Source organism: Pistacia vera, unplaced genomic scaffold, assembly GCF_008641045.1.
Source record: "Pistacia vera cultivar Batoury unplaced genomic scaffold, PisVer_v2 Contig225, whole genome shotgun sequence".
NCBI classification, from domain to species: domain Eukaryota; kingdom Viridiplantae; phylum Streptophyta; class Magnoliopsida; order Sapindales; family Anacardiaceae; genus Pistacia; species Pistacia vera.
Window position 1 is genome coordinate 1,181,913 of NW_022196030.1, and position 25,426 is coordinate 1,207,338.

Here is a 25,426-nt window from a genome sequence, read left to right on the forward strand (position 1 = left end):
TTTCGACGATGGGCATCAATAACTAACGAGGGTGGCTGACAATCGTCTTGGGTGACTGGGGATATTTGGGTATTATTCATGTAAATGTGATGTATTTCTGTGCAAAAAGTTAATATATGAGATTATAGAAATCATTTCGCATATTTTGGCTAATTGTTATTTAATAGACATATGAGGACATTCGTGTCCAAAGTTTATTAATTAAAGTAAAGTTGGTATGAACAGTGGATACAGTGGATTACCCTAGTAATAAAAAATAACCCAATTTTAGACGGTAATGAATTACCCATATATACCTATAGTAATCACAATTTATATTGTGGATTATTGGAATCTTTCATTATTTGACATCCAAATGTGATAATTGCGAATGAAAGTTAGATTACCGGTGTTATCTTTTATGATTCAAATCAATAGCATGTTAATTTTATTAATGGGCAAAGTATAAAATGTGTAAGATGATAAAAACCCAAAATAACAATAAAATAAATTGTTATTAAGTGATACTTCCCAAAAAAACTGCACTTAGCTCTTTTATCATAATTGTAAAAACACTTTTGAATACTTTTTGTGTCATTTTGATTGCCCCCGAAATAACAAACATTATATGTGATTAAATAAATTCTTATGTTTACAACGAAAGAGCTTGACAAATATATTGTATGCCTCAAAGTCAAGCCATGTCAGCACAATTAATGTCTCTTTGTACCAGTTGCCAAGCCCATATCTTCAAAGATATTCTCCCAACTTTATCTCATTTCAAAGAGATGAATGGACGAGAGCCTTCCATGTGTCAAGGCAACTTGAAAACATCATTACATTGAGTGTTTAGGTGATAAAGGGCACTCCTCTTCCCAAGAAGGGGGTTGGGCTAAGATTTGAGTTCATTCATTCTCTCTCTATAAATACTTATTTCTTCATTGTATGCCTTAGGGCAAAATCATAGAAATAGTCAGAAATTATAAAATAACCGTGGATTTATGAGTCACTTTGAGCATCCGAACCACTATAAAAACCCCCTTTTGTCAATCTTTTATTTATTTTTCTGCAACATATATATCTCAACCCACATTCAAATCGCAGCATCCATCACGGTAATTCCTAAGTCCGCTTAGCGCTTCTCACGTGTGAGTTGTTAGCGTCCAAAATCAAATGTCAAACATAATATATATATATATATATATATATAATACATCGTTAACAATAACTGACGTAGTTGATGACATATTGAAATATAAATTTTATTTCATATTGTTTTTCAAAATATGTTGGTGTTTACAATAAAAACATATAACACACATAAAAAGTTTAGTACTCACCAAAGTGGGGGTCTCACCCATTCGCCACGTCTCCCACGAATCAAATTTGAATTTTTATATGTAAATTACAATACATCCTCTATCTTTACTACATTTCTACATTTGTTCTAGTCCAGTTTAAGACATGTTCCATCAGGGTACCCGTTGTAGCCCAGTTTCAAGATATGTTCATCCCGGATACCTGACCTCAATGCCCATTCCAGGTTTTGGGTCTGGTTTAGTTATGGACATGTAGGAATAAAAAACAACCCCGCATAATGGCGGTTCCAAATCATTGGAACGGAATCTACCTTGTGAAGGGTTCTGGTTCTATCCATGGTTCCGGATAGAACCGTTACTCATGCTTACCCTTAATGCATGATATGACGTCCATGGAGAAAGTTTTGTAAACTGTACCATCAAAAATAAATGTTAAAAAATCATTTTTTCACAAGATAAGTGTTATATATATACATAACCTAAGTTTTTTGTTATGGAGTAATTTAATTAGAATCCATTGGTATCAGGGCATTAGTAGTAATTTCCCAACATGCTTAAGGATCTCAAAGTTTTTTATAAAATTAATGGAAAGACGTTTATTATTTATTAAAAGGTGCAAAGTGGCATCTTAAAAAAAAAAAGGAAGCTATTATCTAGTTATACATTATAAAACTACGTTACCTTTCATCAACAATGTCGAGGTGAACGCGGTTGCCTTTGTTGTGTTTTTCTTTCTTCCATCTCCCCACTCTTCTCTAGAATCTTGCTTTTACAAGTTGGGATACATCGATATCAATATATATACATAAATTTTTTGTGGAGTCCCACATCGACTAGACACGCTAAGCCTATTGGGTTATAAGAGGGGGTAATCCTCCCATCAACAAGGCCTTATTGGGTGAGGAGTTGGACCCACCTCAAATTCTAACATGGTATCAGAGCCTAGGTTCAGTTGAGCTGAGCGCTTGGCCAATAGGAGAGCCAGCAAATATCTCTAAAAATAGGCATGACCTAAAATATGGGCTTAACCGTGAGGGGGAGTGTTGGAGTCCCACATCGACTAGGACGCTCAAGCCTATTGGGTTATAAGAGGGGGTAATCTCCCATTCAACAAGACCTTATTGGGTAGGAGTTAGGCTCACCTCAAATTCTAACATGGTATCAGAGCCCGATTCATTTGAGCTGAGCACTTGCCAGCGAGTGAGGGTTAGAGCCAGAACTACCTCAATAACAGGCATGACCCAAATATGGGCTGACTGTGAGGGGAGTATTGGGGTCCCACACGACTAGCACGCCAAACCTGTTGGGTTATAAGAGGGGTATCCTCCCATCAACAAGACCTTATGGGTGAGGAGTTAGACGCACCTCAAATTCTAACGTGGTATCAGAGTCCAGGTTCAGTTGACAAGGCCTTATTGGGTGAGGAGTCAAGCCCACCTCAAATTCTAACATGGTATCAGAGCCTAGGTTCAGTTGAGCTGAGCGCTTGGCCAGCGGGTGAGGAGTTAGAGCCGACAATTACCTCTAAAAATAGGCATGACCTAAAATATGGGCTTGACGTGAGGGGGAGTGTTGGAGTCCCCATCAACTAGGCACGCTCAAGCGTATTGGGTTATAAGAAGGGTAATCCTCTATAACAAGGCCTTATTGGGTGAGGAGTTAGCCCCTCTCAAATTCTAACATGGTATCAGAGCCCAAGTTCAGTTGAGCTGAGCGTTTGGCCAGGGGTGAGGGTTAGAGCCAGCAACTATCCCAAATAATATGCAATGACTCAACATATGGGCTTGACCGTGAGGGGGAGTGCTGGAATCCCACATCGACAAGGCATGCTCAAACCTATTGGGTTATAAGAGGGGGTAATACTCCCATTCAACAAGGCTTATTGGGTGAGGAGTCAAGGCCACCTCAAATTCTAACAGTTGACTTGTTCAATGAAAAAAAATGTTAAACCTGAAAGGATCATGAAGTCATTCTCATTTGTTTGTGTTTTTAGTAGAGTACTTTAAATCTTAATACGTGCAACCAAGGGTGGATGCTACTCTAGTTTCGGCTGTCGGACGACGACCGCTTCTTGTTCTCGCCTAGCCGCTCTTTTGATTGTTTATTATTAGAATCCTAGACTAAAGAAGAAGCTCCTGAATCAGCGCAGGGCCAAATCAACAGTAGGAAAATTTACTAACCCGTCGTTAGTGACTTTCTCAAGGCTCGCAAAAGAAGAAAGTCTAGGTCCAATTTTTTTAAAAATATTAATATATACAATTTCTGATTTTGGCCCACCCTAACAAAAAATTTTATGAGCAAAATATTAAGTGTAGTTAGTTTTTATTTGGCCCATCATAAATAAATTTTTGCATGCAAAAATGTAGCAATGTACTTCTAACCATCTCAACTATCCCCACTTCCCCACTATCAATCTATTAATTAATTGTACTAATATTCCTAGTCCTTGAGATGGTGGGGACGAATATTAGAAATGGCATTGTTCTTACCCAAAAAAGAAATGGCATTGTTGGGACAGCAAGAAATGTTGAAAGCCAAAAACATTTGTTGAAGTTTCTATGAAAAGAAAAAAATGTAAATTAAAATAACAACGACTAAACTAATTATTATAACTTTATATAAAAGCTTAGATCATAATTCCACTCAAACTAAATACTCAGATTCATCACAAATGAAAACAAATTAATTCTACGTGGATAAGATTAACAAAACTAGACTTCTAGTAACATACGCCATTATAAAAATGTTATCTAGCTCACTTTACAAAAGTAATTAGGACTGTTGTGGTTTTTGTTTTCTATATATATTAAAACCCTGGCACTTTTCAGTCATCATGAACACACGAACACATTCTTATCATGTTAGAATATCCTATAATTAAGAGATGTTAGAATATCCTATAATTAAGAGATTGATATGATCAATATTCTTAATTATAAGATATTATTTCTTTCATAATTATATGATATTTTCTGTAATATTCTGTAACTAATTCTTTTATTCATTCCTTGTAAATGTTCTTGTATCTAGCCTATATAATATTGTAGAAGGAAAATGAATGAAATCATTAGAAAATTATTCCACAATTGTGTTTCTTGACATGGTATTAGAGCCTCCTTCAATCTCCTCTTCTTTGCCCTAGTAATTGAAGTTTGGTCTTTTGTTCACAATTGTTGTTTTTGTTCATATCATTCTACTACGAAGTTTTTTGTTATCTTTACCGCTGTGGGTGATTTAGAAGAAAGTAGTAATGATTCTCTAAAGAAGAATGAATCTACTACTATATTGGTTGGATTCCATACGTACGAAACTTCTTCTCTAATCACTTCGGAATGACTTGATGGCACCAATTATGTTGAGTGGTCTTTGAACTCTCAAAATAAGATCCGTGGGTAAAAACATTGGGGTTTTATTTTGGGTACTACGGCCACACCAAAAGATGTTCATTCGGAGGAATATGAAGCATGGGAAGATGAAAACTACTTAGTCAAATCTTGGCTCCTTGATGCAATGACAAAGGACATCAGATCTTTCTTCCTTCGGTTGGCTACGATGAAGGAAATATGGGAGGCTGCTAAACAGACATATTCGGTCGACTAGGATGCATCGAAAGTCTATCAACTACACTGCGATGTAATTTATGTCTGCTAGAGTGGAGGTTTTGTTATTTCTTAGTTTGGCAAACTACAAAAAATATGGCAAGAACTTGATGATATTGATGACTATACTATGTAGTGTGCCAATGATATTGTGAAATATACGACTAAGGTTAATTCTCAATGTGTGTATATGTTTTTAGCTAGTCTTGACCTCAATTAGATGGATTTAAGGTCGCGTACTTGCTACCAAACCACTTCCAGATTTACAGGTTGTTTATGCTATGGTTTGTGCGGAAGCTAATCGCCAAGATGCTATGCTTGGAGGAAAAATTGGAGAAGCGGCTGTAATGGCCTCTCAGAAAATGCCTACCTCAAAGAAGGGTAGGAAATGTAATCATTGTAATGGTATGGGTCATACAATAGATACATGCTTTCAAATCGATGTATATCCAGATTGGCATCCAAAGGGTAAGAAAATGTCTCAAGTCCATTTGTTTTAGTATTTTGGATAGGATTTTTGATATTTTTAGAGTTGGGTGGGAATAAAGAGGTAGGATTTAAAAATTAACAAAAACAACCCTTTAGGTTTGCTAATTTATGAAACACCCCAATATATAATTTTTTGTAAAATGACAAAAGCACCCCCACCTATAGTTGCCAGATTCTAGCCACTACCATCGAATCTAGCGTTACAGCGCACGACTGATCAGATCTGGCCGTTCGTGTGCTGATATGGCCTTTTCCAGCCAGATCCACCACAGATCTGGCCAAAAAAGGCTAGATTTATGGCCATTTCTGGCCATCAACGATGGCCATATCTTGGCCATCATTGACGACTAGCTATGACCAAAAATTTGGCCGTGGATTTGGCCGAAAAAGATATCTTGGCCATCATTGACGACTAGCTACGACCAAAAATCTGGCCGTGGATCTGGCCGAAAAAGATAGATCGGTATACTACCGGTCAGATCTAGTCGGTAATGTGCAATTATACCAAATTCCAACCACCTTCCGAGGGTGGTGGCTGGAATCTGACAAATGTGGGTGGGTGGGGGTGTTTTTGTTAATTTTTAAACTTTCTTTTTCTGAGGGTGTTTAGTTAAATTAATAAACTTAAGGGAATTAAAATATAGTTGAAGAAAATATAATAGCATTTTGAGGATAATGAAACAAACAATTATTTTGAGGATAGGATTGGAAATAGGATATGGAATAATGAAATAAATGGACCCTCAGATGTCTTCTAGACATTAATCCAAAGGGGAATCTAGCCACAACTCCTGGATTTACTGCTAAGTCAGGTATGTCTTTGTTGTAGATAATCATGCAAAATCTTACAGATATTGCATGATTAAGTGTATAAATCTATAATAAGATATTAGGATTATAATCAATATATATTAAGAACAAATCTGTAAAATAGGAAGTTAGATTATTCATTTCTTAGATTAGATTATTTGTTTCCTAGATTAGTTCTTTATTTTCCTATATATTGATGTATAATTTATCAATACATACATAATAAAATTACAATAAGTTCTCTGTTTTTCACATGGTATTAGAGCAATTCTAGGTTGTTTCTCAATTTCGTTTTCTTTTTCTCTAGCCAAGTGAGCATTATTTGTGAGTCACCCTAGAGAGTGACCTTTTTTTTCTCACTGCCTACCTAGGAAGAAGCCCCTCCTGCCCATCGACTATTCGTTAAAGTCCGATCACTGGATGAGCACATGTGAGTCTCATGTGCCATCTTTTTCATCTATTGCAGTCTCTACGCGCTAGCACGTGGAGGCATGTGTGACAAAGGACAATGCTCTGATCACCCTTCTCAGCTTTGTCTTGATATTTTCAGCAAGTCTGTGTGATTAGTTCCTCAGTATCTCAGCCATGTCAGATCAGTTTTGTTGATTTCTATTAGTATCAGATTTCATTCTTTGAAGAGTTTTGTTGGCTATTTGTGTTGAGGTCAGTTTGTTAATTTTTGTCTGTAAGTTGTGTTGTTTATTTGTGTTGAGATCAATTTTCATCTTCTTAGCATGGTTGATAAGCTTATAACTAATATGGTTCCTGTAATGTTAAAAATTACGGAACATAAGCCTAATGGGTCTGATAACTATTTTGATTGGAGTAAGACAATTCGTCTTTACCTGCAAAGCATTGGTAAAGATGATCATCTCACAAAAGATCCATCTGAAGATGATTCAAAGCAAACATGGTTGAGAGAGGATGCCTAGTTGTTCTTGCAGATACGAAACTCCATCAACAATGAGGTACTTGGTTTAATTAATCACTGTGAATATGTGAAAGAGTTGATAGACTATCTAGATTTTTTTGTATTCTGGGAAATGAATGTTTCTCGTATTTTTGCCGTATGCAAAGCCTTTTATCGAGCTGCGAAACAAGATAGGTCTCTTACAGTCTATTTTGTGGACTTTAAAAGGATATATGAAGAACTTAACGTCCTTTTACCGGTGAGTGCTAATGTGAAAGTTCAACAAGCTCAACGAGAGAAAATGGCGGTTATGAGCTTCCTAGCCGGACTCCCTTCTGAGTTTGAATCTGCTAAATCTTTGGTTCTCGCCAATTTTGAGATCACCTCCCTCTAAGACGTATTTACTAGGGTTCATCATACAGAAAGCCTTCCATCTGTTCAGTCCAGTAGTGCTCTTGTAAGTCGGAATAATGACACTGGGCGTTCATATAACAGGAGAAATAATAGAGGAGGGGGTTCAAATAATCATGATGATTAGAGTAAGAAGTCAGGAGGGATTGTGTGCTACTACTGTCATGAACCCGGTCATACAAAGCGCACGTGTAGAAAGTTGTAAAATAAGGTCCAGAAAACTCAGTCAGCTCATGCTGCCGCTATTGATATTTCTGAGAAGACGGTTATGATTTCAGTTGATGAGTTTACCAAGTTTTCTCAGTATCAAGAATCATTGAAGTCTTCATCTACTTCCATCATTGCTCTCGCTGAGTCAGGTAAACCAAATACATGTCTTATTTCCTTATCCTCTAAATGGGTCATTGATTCTGGTGCCACAGATTATATGACAGGTAATCCTAGTCTCTTTTAAACATATCAGTCACATAATTCCTCGTCTAATATTACTTTAGCTGATGGGTCAACTTCTTTTGTTCTTGGGTCTGGGTCTGTTAACCCTACTCCGTTAATTTCTTATCCTCTATATTGAGTCTACCATAGTTCGCTTTTAATTTAATTTATGTGAGTAAACTCACTCGTGCTTTTAAATGTTGCATTTCTTTTTTCCCTAATCACTGCCTGTTTCAGGATCTTATGACGAGGTAGATTATTGGTAAAGGACATGAATCTGGAGGGCTTTACATCCTTGACGCATAGGTGCCCAGAACTATTGCATGTTCTAGTATTTTGACCCCTTCTGAGGTGCATTGTTAGTTAGGACATCCTTCTTTATCATTGTTCAAGAACCTATGTCCTCAGTTTAATAATTTATCTTCGTTAGATTGTGAGTCATGTCAACTTGCCAAACACCATCGTCTTCCTTCAAGTCTAAGAGTCAATAAATAGGGTAGTCTCCCGTTTGAATTAGTTCATTTAGATGTTTGGACTCTCTGTTCTATTATGTCTAAATCTGGATTTAAACATTTTGTTACCTTTGTTGATGACAACTCTCGTGTAACTTGGCTTTATTTAATTAAAAATCGTTCTGAGTTGTTTTCTCATTTTTGTGTCTTTTGTGCTGAAGTTAAAACTCAATTTAATACTTCTATCTAGACATTAAGAAGTGATAATGCCAAAGAATATTTTTTGAGTTCTTTTCAGTTTTATATGAGTCAGCATGGCATTCTTCATCAATCCCCTTATGTTGACACACCATCCCAAAATGGAGTAGCCGAGAGGAAAAATAGGCACCTTCTTGAAACCGCCCGAGCCCTATTATTTCAAATACAAGTTCCTAAATAGTTTTAGGCTAATGCAGTTTTCACGGCCTGTTTTCTAATTAACCACATGCCTTCATCTATTCTTAATGGTTTTACTCCTTACAATGTCCTCTTCCCATCTAAGCTTTTGTTTCTTATTGCACCAAAGATATTTGGTAGTACTTGTTTTGTTCGTGATGTTCGACCCTAGGTAACAAAGTTAGATCCCAAATCTCTTAAATGTGTTTTTCTAGGTTACTCTTGCCTTCAAAAGGGATATCGATTCTATTGTCCTAGTCTTAATAGATATCTAGTGTCACCTGATGTTACTTTCTTAGAAAACACCCATTTTTTTCCTACTTCGTCTACCTATACAAGTCAAGGGGAGGATGATGACTTACTAATCTACATTGTCACATCCCTATTGGCTACTCCTACCCCTGAGGCTTCCCCACCTACTGTTCCTCCTCCGGCACCACCTCTTGTTTGTCCACTACCTCTAATTCGCATTGTCTATTCTCATCGATAGGAACCTCCTGTACCAGTCAATTCGTCGTCAAATCCAGTCTCCAGTTATCTCGACACCTGTATTCCTAGTCAGGAAGACCCTTAGAATTCATGTCCTGCCTAAGACTCTTCGTTGTTGGATCCGACCTTGAGTGATCTTGATCTTTCTATTGTTCTATGGAAAGGTAAACGTTAGTGTATTTATCCTATCTCTTCATTTGTTTCTTATGATCACCTATCATCTTTTTCTTGTTCTTTTGTGGCATCCCTAGACTCTGTCTCCCTTCCTACAACTGTTCATGAAGCCTTATCTCATCTTGGCTAGTGTGATGCTATGATAGAAGAGATGAATGATTTAGATGTTAAAAGTATTTGGACCTTGGTTGACTTACCTACTGGAAAGAGACCTATTGGATGCAAATGGGTGTTTGCTATTAAAGAAAATCTTGATGGGTCAATGGCTAGATTTAAAGCTTGTCTTGTAGCTAAAGGTTATGCTTAAACTTATGGAGTGGAATTGGCTTTTGTTCGCTTATTTATCTCTATGGTGGCTACTCATTCTTGGCCATTACGTCAGTTGGACATCAAAAATGCTTTTTTACATGGTGACCTTCTAGAACAAGTTTATATGGAGCAACCACCTAGGTTTTTTTGCTCAGGGGGAGTATGGGAAAGTTTGTCGTCTTCACAAAACGTTGTATGGTTTGAAATAGAGTCCACGTGCTTGGTTTGGAAAGTTCATTCATGTATTTGAAAAGTTCGGAATGACAAAGAACAAGTCTAATCACTCAGTCTTTTACAAATAATTGGCAGTTGGCATTATTCTTCTTGTCGTACATGTTGACGACATTATCATCACTGGGAGTGACATTATAGGGATTTCATTACTTAAGTCCTTTCTTCACACCCATTTTCATACAAAAGATTTAGAAGTGTTGAAGTATTTCTTGGGGGTTGAGGTAACAAGGAGCAAGAAAGACATCTTTCTCTCTCAAAGGAAATATGTACTTGACTTATTAACTGAGACAGGAAAATTGGGAGCTAAGCCATGCAGTACGCCAATGTTTCCTAATTTGCAACTTACCAAAGATGGTGAACTGTTTGAAGATCCGAAGAGGTATAGAAGACTAGTTGGAAAGTTGAACTATCTAATAGTCACTCGTCCTGATATTGCGTTTTCTGTCAATGTAGTAAGTCAATTCATGTCTTCTCCTACGGTTGACTATTAGGCAGCGTTAGAGCAGATTTTATGTTATCTGAAAGGAGCTCCAGGACGTGGTATTTTGTACGAAAATCATGGACATAATAATATTGAGTGCTTTTTTGATGTGGATTGGGTGGGTTCCAAGATAGATAGGAGATCCACTACAGGCCACTGTGTTTTTGTTGGTGGAAATTTGGTCTCATGGAAAAGTAAGAAGCAAACTGTTGTGCCCCGGTCTAGTGCAGAATCGGAATATAAGGCTATCGCCCAGTCTATGTGTGAAGTAATATGGATATATCAGTTTTTGACTGAAGTTGGTCTTATGGCCTCTTTGCTAGCGAAATTGTGGTGTGATAACCAAGCCGCTCTTCATATTGCTTCTAATCCTGTATTTCATGAATGAACTAAGCACATTGAAATTGACAGTCATTTCATTCGTGAGAAAATACAGTAAGGTTTAATCTCTATAAGATATGTGAAGACTGGAGAGCAATAAGAGATGTTTTCACTAAAGGTTTGAATGAGATTCAAATTGATTATATTTGTAACGAGTTGGGCATGATTAACATCTATGCTCCATCTTAAGGGGGAGTATTGTAGATAATCATGCAAAATCTTACAGATATTGCATGATTAAGTGTATAAATCTATAATAAGATATTAGGAATGTAATCAATATATATTAAGAACAAATTTATAAAATAGAAAGTTAGATTATTCATTTCCTAGATTAGATTATTTGTTTCCTACATTAGTTATTTATTTTCCCATATATTGATGTATAATTTATCAATACATACATAATAAAATTACAATCAATTCTCTGTTTTTCACATTCATTTATTGGAAATATGTCAGAGTCATGAAAGTGACTCGATTTTGGTGATAAAAAAAGCCTATGTGCGATTAAAATGAAATCATATAGAGGCAGTTAAGAAATTTATGAATTTATTCACGAAAAATTGCATCCTAATATTTTCCTATGAATTTAGCATATTTGGAATGAATTTGGAAATGGCATGAGTTGATATTCGGTTGTGGTTTATGGATTAGGCGTGATTTTGTCTCATTTATGCTATTCAGGGGGTAAAATGACATGTTTCAAGAGGTTGATTTTGTCACTTTTCAATCATGTAGGAACTAAATGGATATTTACCACATTTTGTATAAAAATGAAGCGAAAGGTCACAAACAAGAGGCAGTTGCCAAAGACCTTCACCCATCACTGGAGTTTGGTCACTGGTCGGCGACCTTTCATCTTCCAGGCCGACGACTCTTCGCCTTCTCACACAGATTAGTCACCCATGTCAGTGACATATCACCGTTTCCACGTAGTGACTCTTCACCTTCCATTGGAGTTTGTACCATTCTTCGGTGTCGATTGAGCTCCTTTTGCACTGGCCATCACCCCATCAACTTCCCCTCACATTTCCACCGCCGATCTCCCTTTTTTTCGGCGAGATCCATCACCTTGATCCGACAAATCTTTGACTTCCCAACATGATTTTGCTCCCTTTTTGTCGGCCTTTTATCTCGCCAGGACTTGATCCGAACTCCCCATCACTTGAGATTTCCATTGGTACCTTCGGATCCCATTATACTACCATTTGCCGGAAGACCCACCAGAAAACTAACATTTCTTGGTGAGTGCAATTGTTCGTATTTCGGGCTATCTGTTGGTTGTTTTTGCTCCTTCTTCACATCATCTTATTGTCGGTTACTTTCTCTTCACCATGACCAGCTTTGTTTCCACCATTCCAGCCTTTGTCGACACCACCATGAGCGGCTGAGCTCCTAGTTGCCTGTTACGGTGTAGGGAGATCAGGATTGACACTCATGGATCTTATTGGCAATTCTTGACTAGTTAGATGAGCCTGAATGTTGGATATTTGGTTAAGTTTCTTGTATTCAGATGATATTTGTTTTCGTTTCAGTTTGTTTGTGATGCTTTAATATTATTCTGATGCTTGACGTGCTGAATTGATAATGTCCATTGAAAACGTTTGTTGACATATAACTTTTCGCATAATTGAATGTTGGTTTGAGATTATTTAATGTTGATTATGACTTTAGATTGCTTCGATACTGTGCAATCAAGATGTATTAGCGTTTAATATCATTTCTACTAGGAATGCATTTGTTATGTATTTAGTTGATTGGATGATACAAGTTGATAGGTTGTACTTGTCAACGTTGTACCAACTAGTGGTGTTTAAGGGTTTAGCATTTTTCGGTTAGTCGATGATAGTCTTTAACCAATCGATCTATAACTAAGACGATGGGGAGACAAGATAGATTATACCTAGATTGCCAAGAGATGTTTTTATTGATTTGCCTAGCCTTGTAGGTTTAGGAAATTGAAGAGCGAGGAGAGGAATTGTGAGAGTTGGTCTTGAGTCAAACCGAATCTGTAACAGCAACGCTTTTAATACTGTGTTTTAGTTAGCAATTTATTTGATGCTTTTAATTTTCCTGCAATTAATTAGTTTCTTTAGTTTTAATCAATCAATTTGCCAAGTTCTCTTTCGTTAACTCAAATATACATTAGGTCATTAGTCTTGCTCTCTGTGGATTCGACCCTGCTTACCACTAACTATGGTATTTAGGTTTAATTTTTGGCCATGATGACCGGTTCGACAAAATAGTGATTGGATAATTGACTTTGGTGCAACAGACCGTATGACATGTGATCGTTATAGGTTTAGTTACTTATCCCCTAAATGTTCCAAAACTACCATTGCCAATGCCAATGGCGTATCATCTTCAGTTATTGGAGTTGGTACAGTCCCGTTATCCCCCACCTTAGCTATCAAAGATGTCTTATTTGTGCCATCATTAAACTATAACCTTCTCTCTATTAATCAATTAACCAAATCTCATAATTGTATTGCTCTATTTTTTCCTACTCATTGTGTTTTTTAAGACATCCATACCAAGGAGAAGATTGGCTATGATAGACAAAACAGAGGATTGTATTATCTGGAGGATGGGTTCCAACATTCCAACAGAGAACGGCAAGCTCACTTGCTAAGGGAAGATTTGATGAATAAGAAAAAAGAGTAAATTTGGTTGTAGCATAAGAGACTAGGACATCCCTCTTTTAGCTATCTAAGGAGATTATTTCCCTCTTTGTTTAGAGGAGGTCATTTTTCGGATTTTAGTTCTGAAACTTGTGTAATGGAAAAAAGTCATCGTACTATTTTCCATTTAAGTGATAATAAAGCAAATATACCTTTTTCATTAATTCATTTGGATGTTTGGGGACCGACACCAATTTCTACTCTTAATGGGATGAGGTGGTTTGTAACTTTTGTTGATGATTGCACTCGAATGACTTGGGTTTATCAATTAAAACATAAGAGTGATGTCTGCTCGGTTTTTCGCTTGTTTCATCAAATGGTAACTACTCAGTTTGGTATTCCAATAAAATTCGTTTGTTCCAATGATAGGGGAGAATACTTNCAATGTCATCAACATAAACAACCAAAAGAATGATGCTAGAACTAGATTGCTTATAAAAGATAGAATGATCATAAGCACTCCTATGTAAACCAAACTGAGTCACCACTTCGCTAAACCTCCCAAACCAAGCCCGTGGAGATTGCTTTAAGTCATATAAAGGTTTCCTCAGTTTGCATACCTTTCCTAACTCCCCCTGACCAACAAACCCCGGAGGTTGCTCCATGTAAACCTCTTCAAGAAAATCACCATGTAAAAAGACATTTTTTTACATTAAGTTGGTGAAGAAGCCAATAATATGAAGTTGCAAGTGAGATGAATAGTCGAACAGAGGTCGTTTCAGCCATTGGGGAGAATGCCTCAGAATAATCAATACCATACGTCTGGGCATAACCCTTAGCAACCAACCGAGCCACAATCCCATCGGAATTAGCCTTCACTGTGAAAACTCAATTGCACCCAATGACCTTTTTATTTTGAGGCAAATCCATTAGAACCCATATATCATTATGTTCTAGAGCCAACATCTCTTCTTCCATAGCCCTTCGCCACCCATCATGAGTAATTGCTTCAGACACAAAGTTAGGCACAGACACAGAGACTAAAGAGGCAATAAAAGACTTGGAAGATGAAGACAAAGAGTGATAGGAAACAAATGAGGAGATATGATAGATACAAGAGCACTTACCTTTACGAAGAGCAATGGGAAGATCATGGTCAGAGGTAGGACGAACTGGATCCGAGGGCGAGGCAGTCGATAGAGGCAATGGATCAAATGTTGATGCAGGTGTCTCATGGTGCTGGTGAACCCTGCGAGAGTATACTTGGGTGATAGGAGGACGAGATGGTAGAGGACTATGATGGGTAATGTTGTAAACAAGAAGATCATCAGGGGGTGCTTTAAGAGAAGTAGATGGAATGGAGGACTCAACATATGGAATGGTTTCAAAAAAGGAAACATCAACTGAGACAAGGTACTTACCTAGGATAGGAGAAAAGCAACGATAACCCTTCTGATATCAGGAATAACCTAAGAATATGCACTTGAGGGATCTAGGTTCAAATTTAGATACATGAGGTCTAACATCTTGAACAAAGCATGTGACCCAAACACTTTAGGAGGAAGAGAGAATAAAGGCTATGATGAAAAAAGGATGGAGTACGGGATTTGACCACCCAAAACAGAAGAAGGCATGCGATTAATCAAATGACATGCAATAGAGATAGCATCTGCCAAAATTCTGTAGAGACTTTCATGTGAAAGATGAGAGTACGAGTGACTTCTAATGAATGACGATTTTTTCGTTCAACTCCATTTTGCTGAGGTGTATAAACACATGATGATTGATGAATAATACCTCTAGTAGACAGAAAGGAGGAGAAAGGTGCAGAAAAGTATTCTTTGGCATTATCACTTCTGAGAATTTTAATAGATGAAATAAGTTGATTTTGTATTTCAGCATAAAAGGTATAAAATATGGAGAACAATTCAGAACGATTTTTCATAAAGTACAACCAAGTCACACGTGAGAAATCATCCACAATAATAATAAAGTATCGATATCCAGACTTAGACAACACAGGGCAAAGACCCCAAACATCACAGTGTATAACATCAAAAGGGGTTGTGGCTCTTTTGTTTATCCTAGGGCTATAGGACACTCTGGTGTTTTCCAAACTGACACGCCTCACACTCAAGGTGTGATGTTGACCCTACACTAGGACACAACCTTTTCAAAATGGGAAGGGGAGGATGACCAAGGCGACTATGTAATATGGGTAGAGATGAATCACTGGTACACGTAACAGGTTGAGGGACAGGAGTGGAGACATCATCGAGCATATACAAGCCACCTGATACACGGCCCCTACCAATAATCTGTCTCGTCCCAAGATCTTGAAATATACAATGAGTAGGAAAAAAGTAAACACCACAATTCAATGCATTAGTAATTTAACTAACAGATAATAGGTTAAAGGGAAACTAAGGAATGCACAAGACAGAGGAGAGAGACATAGATTTCTTGAGATAGGCAGTACCACATCCAATAATAGGTGCAATAGACCCGTTAGCTAAGGTAACAGAAGACAAATTGGGAGAAGGTGTAAATGAGGAGAGAATACATGTATCGCCCGTCATATGGTGGGTAGCACCAGAATCAATGACCTAGTTACTACTAGAAGTGGACAAACAGACTACAGGATTACCTAACTGGGTTAATGTAGTGGTAGTCGATGGGATGGATGACTGGGAGCAACAATTCTGAGTGAGGCGAGCATATTCTGCTGCAGAGATAGTAACCTGTGATAGGGTGGATAAGAGACCATCTTGAGTTGCAACATGAGCAAACTCTGAATGCCTTGCATATTCAAGGGCTTGCTATGGAGCTTCCAACAAGTCTTTTTTACATGACCCTCAGCACCACAGTAAAAGCAAGTACGAGGGCCATTACCACAATTGTTCCCAGTATCATGACTTGTCCCTTTGTTACTTTTGCCATCACTAGGCTTCATGCTAGCTAGGGCCGCATGATCTACATTAGGATCCTTAAGGGTTTCTTTGTCCTTAGAAACTCCTTGATCTTCCCCCTTACTAACTCCGAGAAGTTGAGCAAAGACATCCGTAAGAAAGGGAAGTGTCTCACTAATAAGAAGTTGTGTACGAACTATCTCATATTCCAATCTCAACCCAGCCAAAAAACATTGCACTACCACTTGTTTTTCACATCAGTAGGGACAAGAAACATAGCCCTTTTTTCTTCAAAGGCTTGTTTTATCTCTGTATAATATTCAAGCAACATCTTCTCTTGCATATTTGCTCGATAGATCTTCAATAACAATTCATGGGCATGAGACAGGTCTTGTTTACCAACATACAAGAACTCTAAATACTCTCATAACTCCTTGACGGTATCACAATTACCAATCACATGATCCACAGACGAATCGAGAGTGTTCTGAATCTGATTGAAGAGCTTATCATCTTCCATGAGCCATTTTTTTTTAGTTTTATTATCACTTTCTGTTTCCTCAAGTGGATCCTCGATTAAATAGTCTCCCATGTCAATGATGTACACATATCGTCGGATAATCCGCTTCCATTGAATATAATTCTTTTTTTCCAATAACTTCCGATCAGTGATTTTGGTGGAGGAAGTGACGATTTCAGTCACCATCTTCTTACCGTCCTCTGCCATATTGTCTAGCAATTGACAATGTCAAATAACTCCCAACTCCACAGATTCACAACAACCTCAACACCGAACAACCCAAGCAAACACAAAAGCTTCCCAATCTCAAACAACCAGAAAGAGGCTAGCCAAAAGGATTCACAACAACTCCAAGCAAACACAAAAGGATTCACAACAACTCCACGCTTACCGCACCAAACAACAACAGAGAAGAGAGAAACCAGAGGAGAGATTGCAGCCTACACCAAACAACAGAGAAGAGAGAAACCAGAGGAGAGATTGCTGGAACAGAACCAGCATTTGCCGGAAAGGGAGAAACCGAGAACATAAGTTGCCGAAAAGAGAGAAACAAAGGCCAGATGTTGCTAGAGATAACAGAGGAAGTCGGGGTTCCTCGAACAGGTTCAGACGTTGCCGGAAAGAGAGATACTAAGGGTAGACATTGCCGAAGAGAGAGAAACCATGGACAAAAACGTTCAGACGTCGCCGAAGATCGCCAACTGCCGGAAAACAGAAACGAAGAAATGGGTTTAAGGGTTCATGCGTCCCGCTCTGATACCATGTTTTGTTTTCAATTTTTATTTGACTTAATTCTCTCAACAGTACAACCTAACAAATATATATACACACACTACAATTACATATATACCCTTGACTATATATACATAGTTTCCAACAATAAGAAACAGGAACCCTTTTTTATTTTTAAGATTTAAATACATTAGAACATAGTAACCATACTGTGACTATTTGCAAAGCACAACTTAATATAAACCCTAGGATTGAAAGCAAAAGCTAAACCTGCCATGACAAACTAAGATGCAAATAATGCAAAAGAAAAGCAGTCTAGAAAGAAGTGTGGCACAATAATATAATCATAAGCATGGAATTCATTCAACACAGACACAGAATATGAGGCCAAAAGTTAACCTAACACAATAGACACTAAACGTGAGCGAGTGGCCATGCAGAAAATTAACTTCAGTCAGCAGCTGAAAATTAAAACCTTTTTGTAGGTATGAGTTTTTAGGAAGGGTGAACCACCCAGCATATTCAAAAGGAAAAAACAGCCCCATCAGGCATATCGAAGCGTATTGGAAAAACAACAATCCAGTAGGGTGCATTAAGTCAAATTTCTAATGCAGTAATTGTCCTAACAAAATGAGCACATTTGTCTTATTCTTTAGTCCTAGGGTATATATGTGAATGAAACGGTAGATTTAGGGATATTAGCAAAAGGTTAGAAACAATGAAATGAAAATATACATAGTAGCACTAACAAATGAAAATGTCTGATTCCCCAACTGCACATTAACAGGAACAATCACCCACCTTTATCTGAACAAAACAACCAACTTCTAAAGAAAATGCAAGTCAACACAGTACTACAACTCCAGGAGAAACAGGCATCAAGAGGAAATAAGTATGAACATGTGTATACCTTTTCCCCCACTGAGACATTAGTTCTTGCTTCGGATTCCCTTGAAGAAAGAGTTCCAACACCAGCTGATGGCAAGACTGAACGCAAAATGCTACAATGATCAGAACACACAGGAACGTACTAGTATGCTTTATAATAATATCATCTAGTTGATAATTCCCAGACTTCCAATGATGATAAGTGGAAGACATGAGAAACTTGCATGAGCATTTGTGATAAATATATATGAAGGTTCCTCTATAAACATATTGTTCCAACTTGAACAAAAATAAAAAAATAAAAAAATAAGAGCCAGATGCAGTTCAATTTTGATGACAAACCAGCAGCTACTCCACAAAATATATTAAACTGGAGACAAAGTGTTGTTCTTCCCTTTTCTGTTTGTCATATATGTGAGCAAAACCAATCAAAATAAAGAAGGGGTGATTCACAACTGATTGCACTAGACAACAAGATCAAGTTAGAGTCAAACAAATATATATAGGTTTATGAGCTTGCCTGACTGAAATACAAGAAGCTTCCCTCCAGTACCCTTCAGTGCCAAAAAGCCAGCCTGAACTTGGAACAAAGTTAGAAGGTATTAACATATCCATATGATGAATAAATAAATAACTACCATAAAAGCCAAACACTCTTCCTAGCTTTGGAAACCTAAAAATCTTTCAGCATCAAACATCCAAGTACCAGTAAGAACCTAAATGACATCAATCTAGAATTTAAGTCTAGCCCTGCCTAATTAAACTTCCAAACCTACCCACCTTTCCAACACATTCACAATCCTTGATCATATTGTCCGACTATTTCCTACCTCTTAGCTACTAGTTTTCTCACATAAAAACCCTTGATAATCTCCTTTGCTGAATACATCTGTTAAGCATATTATTTTAAGCAGAGGTGCTCCTATATAGTAATGGAATTGCAAGGAACTTTTGTAAAATGAACTAAAATTGGTTCACACGAGACTTCATTGTTTGGAATAGATTGGTGGACCATAAGGTGAGTGTCTAAGTGTGTGCACCTCCATGTTGCCTGTGCCATCACATTCAATGGAGCTGCACACTGTGATATAGTTCATAAGCATATCGCACCCCCATTGCCATGGAACTGTTAATAGATTCACTTCTGCAATATGCCAAGCACACAAGAAGTACCAGGAATATGGATTATAACTGGACAAAAATGGCATACCTTGATTGCTGCACCAAAGGCTGATTCCACACTTTTATTGTTCTCAAACATCGTTGGGATGTTCTCCAACAGCAGCTCTAAATGTTGACGACACTACATTATCAAAAGAATAATCAAAGTTACTAGGAGACATTCAGAATTTCAAAAGATAAGAACAGAAGCCCATCCATCATTGTTTAAATTCGAATGACGATATATCTAATCTAGTAATAGACCCTAAAGGACTAAAGTCTAGAGCTTACCTCAGAAAGCTGAACAATAACATCTGTTTGGAGAGGGGTATAAACATCTTCTACATCAGGAACAATAAGCATTAATGGCTGCAACAACAAATGGAAAATTAAAATAGTTGGAAACATTTTTCAAGTGATTCTGCAGCAAGATTACAAGTCCTTGCAACCATAAAAAATCCCAGCTTTTGGGCAGAGATATTAAATAAAAGAGAGCTTCTTGACAGACCCGTTTTCCCCTCTCCCCTACAAGGGAATTGTGCTTAAAAGAATAGGAAAAAAAAAAAATGGCAGTTCAGTGTAATGGAATGGGATTCTTATCCCCCTCCACAAAAAGTCATATATTAATCTCATCAAAAAACTATCCAGTATCCTTTCTGTAAAATAAAAAAGAGAATGACCCAATAACTCTAGAAAAAGGCAAAGTGCCCAACTAACAGTTCACCTGCTGTAATGCACGTTTTAAATTGTAAAAATGAATTGTGGAGTCAAATGTAGCTACTCCCACCAATGTCCGAGGACCTTCCTGAAAGAATTGATCATAGATACCAGTCACCACAATGCCAAAGTATTCCATGTGTTGAATTCAAGAGATTTTCAACAGAATGAACCAAGAAAGAAGATAAAGAAGATACTTATGTAACAACCAGCAATTCAACAGACTGTAACAGGCATCCAATGAAGAAATAAATAGAAAAGAAAGAAAGTGAATTTGCAGCTATGCAGAAAAGATTCTACTGGAATATCTATCTTACCTACATTATTTCTCAAGCATTTCTCAATGGTTATGCAATAGTTTAAACACAGGTTGAATATAAGAGTGAAATTCAGGATCAGCATAAATCGAATTTGGAGACATATCCAGTAACTTTGGGATATGAGACAATAGTAACAATTATTAAATCAAAGAGGTACATTACTTTTTACATGGGTCCAAAGTCAGACCTTATAATTTCTAGTAGACAAGAAATCTGGTTACAATATGTGCAGTGTATTTTGGACAAACATATTGCAGCCTTATTTCTGGTCCTAAAAATACCTTAGATTCTAGCTAAGAAGGAAAGCTCAGGATAAGACTGCAGACAAGTCAACTTTTCTAGTTCTAATAAAAGGAATGGAACTCAAGAAGTTGCCAATTATCCACGACTTCATATTCAGATAAAGTATTTTCCACTTAGGCAAAGTTATATTAAACTTTAGTTGTAGAACAGAAACTGGGCCTAAAACTGTTTTATCCATTAGGTCTGCATAGTTAAAAAATATACAATAACCTCTTCATACTTTTGTAGCTAGCAATAGTGAGGAAGAGTTAACCCTAGGCCTTCTTTTAAAAGGTTTCCTTACAAACATTCAGTTAAAGAACTTGCACATATAAAAATAACCATTAATCATCACAATTGCTTGTGCAGGAAGAAATATCTAAACAGAAATATGGCCACAAGTTGTGAACACCAATTAAATTGAGCAGAGGAAAAGAAAGTGCACCAGAAATATACTTACTATACAGGAAAAAAAATATCATAGTAATGGGAATGAAACTCACAGTAAGATCAGAAATAACTTGATTAATTGCGCTGCAAGCTGCAGCAGTTGCACCAGTCCGTATGGCAATCATGGATACATCAATGAGAAAAAAATACACAACTGGCATTGGATCACGCACCTGGAGAGGAGGCATTTAATGAAATGAATCACTACTGTGATTAACTAAATAAAAAAATAAAAGGTTAAAAGACTTTGATAAGAGGTCTCAATCCTTTCACAATAATAGAAATGTCAAGTAATCACTTTGCACAGGAGGAGGCAAAGATCAGCCAAAGGATGCAATTTTACTAACAAAATCCTGCAAGCAAATCTAGACCATAATCTATATTTCTCATAAGTAAAACAAATCACATAAGAAAAAGTTTTCAGGTTGAAGACCCTATCACCAACAGAAGATCAATATGTGCTCCATTGACGAAATCCAAACAGTTTTAGATCTAAATTCATTTTGTTCTTTATATTCTCTTACACATATAATATTTATCTTCAAAGATATATGTATACTCACGTACATACAACAAACAGACCATATATAAACACACTAAAAAAATAAAGCAAATAAAAATATAAGTTCTGGTACAAAAAAGGGGAAGAAAAAGGAAGATAAGGTTATAGAACAAATTGATTGAATACATATTAAAAAAAAAAAAGGACAAATACATAAAAGTCCAAAAAGTAACATAAGAAAGTGTTTTCCGTAGGTGTCCTGAAAGACATTGGAGACAGCAAGGACCCAACAAAAAGGGTGCTGTCCGAAATGATAAGAGGAGAAAAATCATATGACCAATCAAAAAGGTCACAATTAAAACCTGAAACCTGTTAACTTACCATGTATTCCTTTGAAGCGACAAATTCAACAGTTCCTTTACACAGTTCAGGTCTCTCATCAGCATCCCTACGCCGACCATCTGGACCTAGATTGCAATGGTAGTCACGGGGAGTCTCATCAATGAACCCTGCAAAGTAAATTTCATGAGCACACCACTTCAACTGATATTAGCTACATGTTTGAAATTCCAGAAATGCCAATAAAATTGACTTCAGGAGTAATAAATAAATCCTTGCATGAAATTGTCTCCTGGACATTAGTTATTGCAACAGGAATGTATGATAAGCATACAACACTATCCTCTACAAAAAACCCATAGTAAACAACTAAGCTATTGCACCCACATCATTAACACTTACGTCATGGATGGCAAGTCAAATGCCCCAACCCAAGTTTCGCTGAGGAAAAACATTTTAGCTACATGTTATAAATTCAACAAACACTAAATACTATTGACTTTAAGGAATTACAAATAAATCCTTGAGAGTAGTTACTATCTGGATATCAGGAATTGCAACACTAATGTAGGACAAGTATACAACATCATGATATATGACACTTGATAGCAAATAACTAAGTTATTGCACCCATCTCATTAACACTTAAGTCACAGGTGGCAATTAAATGACTTCCAAGAGAAAATTAGCAGTAACTAAGGAACAAAGCAGGGTTGACATTCCCAAAACAGGATTGGAAGCATTGGTGAAGAGAAAAATGAAATCCAAATGCAACACAGATTTCATATACCAATAACAAATAATTTGTAGCAAATTGCTTAATACTTCAACATAGAAATACAGTAATATTTATACTAACCACATAAGTTACAGATGAAGTGCCTCCCCTGATCAATGAACTTCATGAAAGGATTTATATAGCCCTTGCAACGAGAGCATCGAATTGGACCACTTTCTCCAAAGTCCACAATCTATGAAGCAAGAAAAGTTGTATTAAAGAGAAGAAATGCATTGGTAGAGGTAATTGTTATTTCATTAACAAACAAATGCAGTAATCACCGAGATTTTAATCTGAACAAAAGTGATAATCAGGCAGCATTCATGCATTACCTGTACAGGCTCTTCAGATGGATGGGGAAGGGCCAATGGTTGGACCAACAAAGCCAGCGGCATCCCTGATGTTGCCAAAAGGTCAGCTGTACATGGGACCTATCATATTAAAGGGAACATGACAATATTATTAATGAACTCAATGAAATTAATTACTGCACACAAAATAACAGTCACCCATATTAAAGGGAATTTTACAATATTATTAAAGATCAGCTGTACGTGGAACCTATCATAGCTCTTTTATTACATTCAATATATGAGATCATTTAAAAAAAATTACAGCACACAAAACAACAATCACCCGTGTATATTAAGTATTTGATCAACACCTGATTCATCGTGCACCTCATGTAACGCGGACTGCAATTCCCAGTGTCCATGGCAATGAAGTCACTTGTAGCAGGCTTTAAACAAATAATAAGGAATCAGAGCGTCCAATGGAAAAAATGCACTATGGATCTCACACAAAAGCAAATTAATTAAGTTACAGCAGCAAAGAAACCAGGTGAAAAGAAAAAAGAAAAAAGAAAGGAAGAGCTAAGTCAAAGATAAAATTTCAGAACATATATCCAAATAGCAGATTAAATCAAGTAACTTTTTTCCCTTTTTTAAGAATCAGTAGATAATATACCGGGGGAGGGTTAGCCTGATTTCCCTGACGGGTTTCATACATGATAACTGGAGAACTTGAATCGGGCCTTGGAATTTGAGTAGGATCAACCTTTGATTGCCCTCCCCAGAAAATTCCGGCTTGGCCCACAGTAGGCGATACAGTAGTCAATTGACTTTCTTGTGGTGGTCCTGGTGGAGGTATTCCAACCATTCCTGGTGGTTGTGCAGCACCAGGAACTGCAGGAGGCAGAGCTACCTAAAACAATTCAAAGGATCCCACATCCATATTATCAATTAAAGTGAGAAAATTACAAATGCTGACATTCTCAAACCAAAACTCAACTAATAAAAGAATAATGCTATTCTGAATTTTATATAATTACCTGCTGAGGTTGCATTGGCCATGTCTGAGGTTCGTAGAGTGAACTTGGAGGTGGTGGTATGCCTTGAGGAGCAGCTGAAAACGGTGATTGTGACTGCATGGGAGCACCTGCTGGAGTTCCTAAAACAGAGCGCATGCTAGGTGGCTCAGGGGTCTGAGACGATTCCAATATTGTTAGAGGTACAACAGGTCGTTGTGGAGCATTGCTGGCTGGAGGAAACTTGGGTCCACCCGATGCTGGTGGTCCATTACTCGCTGGACCTAGTGGTGCAGGCCAAGGGGGCCTAGCCTGGAAGCCTCTTAAAGGGGAAAAAGCCACAAAACTTGGTTGAGCACCTGGAGGCGGCATAGGTGCAGTCATTCCACCATCCGAAAACCCCAAAGACTGGAAACCACTACACAATGGCAAACCAGAAGGAGGGACAACTGGAATGCCGGAGGAAGAGGGGAAGGACCTCGGAGGCACTGGTCTAGAACCAGAAGGCAATGCTTGACCACCAAGTGAACCAGTAGGTCTTACTGGAGGCATATTTTGAGGCAGTGTGGATGGCAAGGATCCCGAAGGAGATGCTCCAGGTCTCGAAAGCGCCACTGGTGGTGGGCCTGGCCGGGACATTGGCTGGGAAACACCAGGTAACCCAGGAGAAGGTGTTTGTTGGGAAAAAGGAGGTGGCTGGCCAAATGGGGGAGGCCTTGGACCAGAATTGGCCGTCGAAGAAGGCTGATTTAGGTTCACACTATTCAAATTATCGGCTAATGTATTTGGATTGTTTTGAAAATCAGGTCTGTAATTAGGTGGTGGAGGTGGAAATCGCTGTGAAGTGTATCCAGGTCGAGGTGCCCCGGGAGGCACGGGAGATGCCATAGTTTTTAATCAATCTAACAACAAGAAACTAAATCGAAAACGTAGTATCCCAATGCTTCTCGGATATATTCTCGTAACACACTACAATATTTCCAAGCCCGCAGGA

At 37.6% G+C, this 25,426-nt stretch overlaps 1 protein-coding gene across 1 annotated transcript; it reads right to left on the reverse strand.

Moving 5' to 3' along the window:
* Positions 1-17,169: 17,169 nt before the first annotated feature.
* On the reverse strand, positions 17,170-25,374 carry LOC116130780 (protein transport protein Sec24-like At4g32640). The gene is made up of 14 exons (XM_031416474.1): positions 24,457-25,374; positions 24,093-24,329; positions 23,791-23,865; positions 23,459-23,557; positions 23,208-23,319; positions 22,391-22,518; positions 21,561-21,680; positions 20,463-20,543; positions 20,030-20,107; positions 19,788-19,880; positions 19,098-19,152; positions 18,600-18,676; positions 18,491-18,496; positions 17,170-17,397 (listed from the first exon to the last, which is right to left on the reverse strand). Exons 1-14 carry the CDS (start codon positions 25,318-25,320, stop codon positions 17,170-17,172), a joined length of 2,253 nt encoding a protein of 750 aa, XP_031272334.1. The 5' UTR covers positions 25,321-25,374.
* Positions 25,375-25,426: the final 52 nt, after the last annotated feature.